This window comes from Cydia fagiglandana, chromosome 7 (genome assembly GCF_963556715.1).
Source record: "Cydia fagiglandana chromosome 7, ilCydFagi1.1, whole genome shotgun sequence".
Classification (NCBI taxonomy): Eukaryota; Metazoa; Arthropoda; class Insecta; order Lepidoptera; family Tortricidae; genus Cydia; species Cydia fagiglandana.
The window spans coordinates 13,084,302-13,092,217 of record NC_085938.1 but is presented as its reverse complement, the minus strand read 5'-3'; the positions used below and the strand labels follow the sequence as shown (position 1 = coordinate 13,092,217).

Here is a 7,916-nt window from a genome sequence, read left to right as displayed (position 1 = left end):
GTCGATAAGGGTATCAAGGCAATATTGATTTCACTAACTCATTGGCGGTAAATTTTTGCTCGCCTAAGTCATGCAGTGTTTGCAACTATTTCGTAAAGCATTTGTTCACGTTACACCGCACGCGCGTTGACGTTGCATACTTTAGACTTAAATTGTCTATTAATTTATGCAATGCAGTCTATTTTATCTAAGTAATTAAATGTTTCAGATAATTATATCAGATATGATCATGTTGACTGTAGGCCATTACATTTTATAACATTATTTATTAGTTGGCTAAATACATCTTAAGATTTTCCACGAATTTCGACTTTGATATTTTATTATGCTTATTTGTAGTTTTAAGTTGGAAACGGATACCTCCTTTAGTATACTTCTATATGTAGGTACTCGTTTTCAAGTTTAGAGATTTATTTACAATCTTCACTCCAACTTACAAAAAATTAGCTGTACCTGCTTCTTTGTTAGGGCCAACACAGATGAAAAGCAAACCCAGGTGCAACTTGTATAGAAACGAGGCAATCGGCGTGGAGTTCCAGTAGCAGAGTTTAAACGAGGCTTTTACTTACCATAGATAAGATTTTTTTTTGTTTTTGGAGAAGACATAGAAATTTTGAATAGAAGTTGCTGCTAGAGTCGGACCAAGAAAAGTCTGCAGCGGATTTGATAGCCCACGCAGTGCAAGTGTTATTTTAAACGTCAAACTTCTATGAAATTATGACGTATAAATAACACTTGTACTGCGTAGGCTATCAAATCCGCTGCAAACTTTTCTTGGCCCGACTTCTAGTTACAAGTACTAGTATAGGGACGACTTACTCGACGACGTAGTCCTATTGTCCCAAGGGATCATTTTATACCCCTCTCGTGCCCATAATGATCGTGTATGGATGATGAGTAGGAGGCCAGTTCGAAATTAATATTTGTCTTGCTCGTACTTGGTCTTGTTCGTACCACCAGCCGTTAAATTGCATGGCGACTTTATCAATGTACCTATTCATTCATAATTTCTCCATACAATTTCACAGCTCACAGTATTCTGAGACACCGCACGGGCAATGATAACAAAATGACATATTTATTTGATATTAAAATGTATATTCGAATTGGCCGACATGTGTTTTTTCCGATTTTCGTAAAATGAAGTCGAGTCTTAACGCGACAATGTTAATTTGAGAAATGTATCCGATTAACAAAAGTCGAGCCTTTTTATAAACCGATCATAAACCAGGGCACATTGATTTCGCCCCAGATTTTGGTCATGACACTTATGAAAATAATGTTTTACCAAAATTGTGCATTTTGCAAACTTTAGGCACATAAGATTACTCCAATGGGGATGACCTTACTGCAGTAAGGTAATCATCAATTCATCATCTTCCTTGCGTTGAGCCGGTACTGGCACGGCAGGCGTGGCTCACTCCGCGATTTCGTCGCTTTGCTACAGGTAGCTAAAAGTACATCCGTTCCACCCCACTTTTGGGGAAAGCCATGAGTCGCGCGTGGCGCTGTCGCCACCTAGCGGCTATATTTGTGCTGATCGTAACAGACGCGTTTTGTTAGAGAGTGAGTCTTCTGTACCTAGTACTGTTATTTATTCTGTGGCCACGGGAACTCATGGGAGCTTGGGGTCCGCTTACTGGCAACTAATCCCTAGAATACAGTATGGTGATGTAATGTCAAAAAAAGAACTAAATAAATTTAAAAATAATGCCATAAAACTAAGTCGGATCAATAAAGCTTGCTTAATTATAACACAATGAGACAGCCTACACGATCAGATCACCTTGTCTCTTTAATATTGTCTGATGTAAGATTAATCGCTGGTATGGCTGTCAGATAGACAGATATACGATAAGCTCACAAAAACCCTTTATATTTTTATAAAATAAAATGTTGTTTCATAATCAAATCATTAATAAGTTACTTATGGCGTTGATTGTAAAAATATACTTAATTGCCTAAAGAAATTAAACCATTATCTATTGTGTTTCAAATTAGATTTTAGATGGATTGTCCGAGTTAGTAGTAGGTAGTACAAAATGTTAAATGTGATACAAGTGCTGTTTTGATAATACCGGGTGTGGCCTGTAATATGAGAAAAAAATTCAACTGTAGGCTGTACTCCTCATAATGACCAACATTTGTTCAGCGACTTTTAAAAATAACTTACCTATGGTTTGATTTTTAATACACTTTAAAGTTTATTCTAAGACGCAATGTATTGCGAATTCTGTTATGTTTAAGGCGTGACAAGCAACGTCAATCACAATTATATGGCGTGGCAATGGCGTCCATTGAAGATTATATTTATTTTGTATGAAAAATAGGGAGTCTAAATACTTCATAATTTTTAAAAGTTGTTGAACAAAAGTGTCACCGTTTGAGGAGTACAATATATGTTTTAATTATTTGCTCATGTTACAGGCCACACCCGGTATAATATAGGTATAATGTACTTTAATCATCCATGATGATTCAGGTAGGTATATAAAACTAGCAGGTAGGCCTACCTAAAATATTCTAAACTTATAAAATTACCTATAAGCAGTAATTAATTGTTGTATATTTTTTACATCAAGACCTTATCAAACTAACTACATTCTAAGATAAAAAATATTATGTTGTAATAATAAATTCTGTTGAAAATGTACCTCCGTATATGCATTAAAAGAAGTATGCCATAGTGTGCTTAAGACTATGTAATCATATATTTGTGTATGCCTAACGATTGTTACCAACCATTCCGATTTTGGCATTATTGTATTAAAAACCATTAACATCGAATGAAACCAAAATGTTTGAGTGCTTACGGTATTATAAAAAGAACAGTTTTTTACGAAACAGTATCAGATAACAACTGGATTTGGATTAATTAACACTACTGCGTTATAATATTTGCAATGATTTCTAAGGTATTCTAAATTAAACTAATTTTAATACGTTTTTAATGCACATATGAAGATTAATCTTTGTGCACTTTGTAATATTTATTTATGTAAAATTTCAGTTTGTATTTTTGATTTTGTTAACAGATTATATTTATAGCTGCAATTTTGACTGTGGCAGCAGCACAACATTGGCATGAGCATAAAATTGCGCATTCATCCCAACATATCTCGCGCCACGATGGCCCTGCTGTAAAGGTAACGATACACGCCCATAAAGATGAACATGGACATGAGCACTGGCACGAGCAGAAACATGAAGAGCACGGCCATGAGCACTGGCATGAACAAGTCCATGAGCACAAGCATGTGCATAGCCATGAGCACAAGCACTGGCACGAACTGAAACATGAGCATAGCCACGAACATGACCATGGGCACGAGCATAAACATGAGCATGAACACAAGCATAGCCATGAGCATAAACATGAGCAGAAGCACGAGCACAAACATGAACCAGCGCACTCCTCGCAGCACATATCTAAGCACGATGGACACGCGGAGGTAGTTACTATCAAGGATCATCATGGGCACGAAATACACGTCGATTACTACGTAAGTGTGAAGTTAAAAAAATCTAATGTACCGTGAAATGGGGTGAGTTGGGTGAAATTTGACTTTCAAACCTCGATAAAATTTTATTTTTACATGTGTAAACTGAATGGTATATATAATAAGTGGTTCGGACGTTTGTATTTTAGTTTGTACTAGCTGTTGTCCGTGACTCCGTCCGCGTGGAATCTTATCTTCAACATTTTACATCTTTAGTACCGTAAAATGGGGTGAGTTGGGTGAAATTTGACTTTCAAACCTCGATAAAATTTTATTTTTACATGTGAAAACTGAATGGTGTATATAATAAGTGGTTCGGACGTTTGTATTTTATTTTGGGTAGTTCCATTTCATAACTTTGACGATAAAGAGGAAAACCCACCTCACCCCGTAGTGCCTCGTATTTGGGGTGAGAGGATTTTTTATACAAAGGTGATTTTGGAAGATTGTCGGATCGATTTTTTTTTATTATGCGTATTACTATAGCCCCATTTTAAATTGGAATACATTATTTTTGTAGCAGGAGCCTTAAAATCCCTTCTCACCCCCCTCTCAAACCTTCTCTCCCCGTTCATAACCCAACTCTACCCGCGAAACCTACTCACCCCGTTTTACGGTACCTATAATTTTCATATCCAAGCAATGTTGAAATTAAGTACTCTTCTTTTTTAGCAAGTTGTATGAAGTTTTAAGTCAAGTGGATTTTGATGTTGGTTGCTGAAATAACTTTTCTTGTATTCTCAAAATAGGTACCTACTCGTATGCCCTTATACAAAGATTCAAGTTCCGCACTCACAAAATATCTGATCTCCATACAAACTTTCAACCCCTTTCTCACCACCTTGGGGGATGATTTTCAAAAATGCTTGAATTAGTTTTCATGTTTTTTAATTTAATACCCTTTTTTTGCAAAAAGTTCAAGTTCCTAGCTAAAAATTAAATTTACACCCCAAGACGAACTTTCAACCCGTATTTAACCCCCTTAGGGGTTGAATTTCCAAAAACGTTGCAATTACTTTTTTTGTAATCGGCTATTATGTCTTTCTAAGAAGTTTCAAAGCATTTGTAATGGATTCAAACTTTGAACCCCATTTTAACCCTGTTAGGGGATGAATTTTACAAATCGCTGAAATAACTTTTATTGTCTTCTAATAATATCCCCAAATACAAAGATTCAAATCCCGCGCTCGAAAAAATTAATGATATCCATACAAACTTTCTACCCCTTTTTCACCAGCTTAGGGGATGAATTTTCAAAAACGCTGAAATTAGTTTCCTTGTATTTTAATTTAAAACGATTTAACAAAGTTTCAAGTTCCTTACTTAAAATAAAATTTGCTCCCGCAGACGAACTTTCATCCCCTTTTTAACCCCCTTAAGGGTTGAAATTCCAAAAACGATGCAATTTTTTTTTGTAATCGGCTATTATGCCATTCTAAGAAGTTTCAAAACCATTTGTAATGGATTCAAACTTTCAACCCCTATTTAACCCTGTTAGGGGATGAAATTTACAAAACGCTGAAATTACTTTTCCTGTCTTCTAATAATATCCCTAAATACAAAGATTCAACTCCACCACTCGAATAAAATTTGATATCCATACAAACTTTCAACCCCTTTTTCACCACCTTAGGGGATGAATTTTCAAAAACGCTGAAATTTGTTTTCTAGTATTTTAATAATATATCTTTCAACAAAGTTTCAAATTCCTAACTCAAAAGAAAACTTTAACCCCATACAAACTTTCATCTCCTTTTTAACTCCCTTAGGGGTCGAATTTCTCAAAATCGCTTCTGTCTGGTGTGCAAATTTCAACTTTCTGGCTTTTGTAGTTTCGGCTCTGCGTTGATGAATCAGTCAGTCAGTCAGGACACTTGCATTTATATATATAGATAGATTTTATTTTGGGTAGTTCCATTTCATAACTTTGACGATAAAGAGGAAAACCCCCAAATAGCCCCATTTTGAATTCGAATACATTATTTTTGTAGCAGTAGCCTTAAAATCCCTTCTCACCCCCCTCTCAAACCTTCTCTCCCCATTCATTAGCCACCTCTCCCCGCGAAACCTACTCACCCCGTTTTACGGTAATCTAATAATAAACTTTTTAATACTATGGTTTTATTTTGATTATAGACACACCCCAAGTACGAGTTCAAGTACGCGGTGGAGGACAAACACACGGGCGACCACAAGACGCAGCACGAGCACCGCGACGGCGACGTCGTCAAGGGCTTCTACAGCCTGCACGAGCCCGACGGCTCCCTCAGGGACGTGCACTACCACAGTGACAAAAAGACCGGGTGAGCCTGTCTTTTTTATCTAATGTAGTTCATATTTTTAAGCGGGTATGTTTTAAGTTTTTCATTTTCTCATCCAGTTTTTTTTTTGTTTTAGTTTTCACGCTGACGTCAAGCACAGCACCCACCACATTGTTCCCGAGCACCATCACCATCACTAAATGCTTTGAATTGTTGTTATTAATGCCTTTTTATACTGTTACATATTATTGGAATATATGATCTTTTTTAATTGTAGATTTAATGTGTTGTGCAGTTAAGTATTAAATAAAATTATTGTTATTTAGAAAAAGCTTTTTAGTTCATTGAGTTTTCCTCGGTAAAAATAAAATATGTATAATAGGAATATCCATAATTGACAGCGGTAGGTAGGTACCGCTCCAATACCGCTTGTTCGGGCCTGCTCTTATTTTAATGAATAAAATATAATGCCCTAAAATATAACTTCATTTTTCCCTAATTTAATTTAAATTGGAACAAATTAACTTAAGTTGTCGCTTAACAATCTATCCTCTGGTAGTTCAGTTTAAAAATATCGAAATGCCGGGACGTGCTTCTAGCCAAGTGTGTGTTCCAAGTTGAATGCAAGAACTTCGCTTCGTTTCTCTCGCTTGTTCTATTAGCGCGTGCATTGCTCTCGTACTTGCCCGTACATGTATTGGCGCAAGCAAGACGTACGGACGAATGATAACAAAAATATATCATTGATATCATTTTAATGTCAAGATGCTGAAGGCCTATTCGCAGCTGGTTCCTTTCCGATCCGCCGTAGCAATCATCGCTTGAGGTTTGGTCCAAATCTCACGTACACTACACGTAAATGCTCTATATAGGTTTACTTTGTCCATATTAGTTTGTCTTTCACTTCTAAGTAGTTGTCAAAGTTTCATTCCTTATTCTCTAAAAAAATTGGCCCAAAGAGATTCATAGAACTGTCCCGTGTCGCAGTCGCATGTTACTTGCAGGAAAAACCGCACAACACGTGTCCTACTTGTTTACTACGAGTGACTACCCCAAGACTTGAAAGTCAAGCCCATTGACAGAAAATTTAAGAGTCGTTTGAGAAAAATTTTATCGGATAATCTAATGTTTTCCATAAAAAGTTTTATGAAATCACCAATTAAACTTATTTATAATATAAAGTATCTTGTTGACATATAAATTTTAATGTTTATAATGGGTAGGTATATTATTTATACACGTTGTCAGTTAGGGGTTTGATTTTGGGATTCACATCAAACGATACTTAAGTCAGACTAAGCTAGCATAGAGTGTGGAAGTGTTAATATAAACTTCAAACTTCTTTGAAATTATGACGTTTGAAATAATACTTGCACACTTTGTGCTATCAAATACGCCCCACAGTTAGCTTAGCCTGACTCTTCCAAATGTATGCCTCTTATTTACCTTAGATGCTTGCTTATTAACCTAACCTTTGCCAAAATGATAATTAACGCCACGGACTTTTTAACCAAATTGTACTTTTTTATTTTACGAGTTGGGAGCTTTTCAAAACTTGTGTTGATTTTGTTTTCGCTTCTAACTTTTATAATAATTAAATAAAATCTAAATAAGTAACAACGGTATAAAAATCAAAAACTCGATAAGTCTATGGTGGTGGTAGTTACAATAGTTGTATAAGATTAGTTTCCATATTATCAATATCCGAGGAGGAAAACGGGGACTGCGTTTGTGTGGAGATGCTGTAGCCCTCTTAAGTTATTTCATATTCATATTCATATCGTCAGTAGTTTGTTCACTTACATTTAAATATTATAATTGAAGTATGTTTTCAAAAATATTAATTAATCCTTTACCAAACTAATAAGTTAACAACAATATAATAAACCTCTAGATGATGCAATTACGCTTCGCTTTCGGCATATTTATTTATAATGTTATATTATTTATTATTTATTTTCGTCTTATTTATTTCCAAAATGAATATGATGATATGAATGATAATGATGATAGGACTAATAATTTAAAAGGAGTGTTTGTAATAAGTTTGTTTATTACGTTTATCTTAAATTATGAACAATAACAAAATACTCGTCAAATAGAATAAAAACAATATAACATATAACAACAATATTTTAAAGAACAATCAACAAAA

At 35.2% G+C, this 7,916-nt stretch overlaps 1 protein-coding gene across 1 annotated transcript; it reads left to right on the top strand.

The window, feature by feature from the left end:
* Nucleotides 1-2,473: 2,473 nt before the first annotated feature.
* On the top strand, nucleotides 2,474-5,961 carry LOC134666214 (histidine-rich glycoprotein-like). The gene is made up of 4 exons (XM_063523365.1): nucleotides 2,474-2,482; nucleotides 3,036-3,503; nucleotides 5,637-5,803; nucleotides 5,898-5,961. Exons 1-4 carry the CDS (start codon nucleotides 2,474-2,476, stop codon nucleotides 5,959-5,961), a joined length of 708 nt encoding a protein of 235 aa, XP_063379435.1.
* The last annotated feature ends 1,955 nt before the right edge of the window (nucleotides 5,962-7,916 follow it).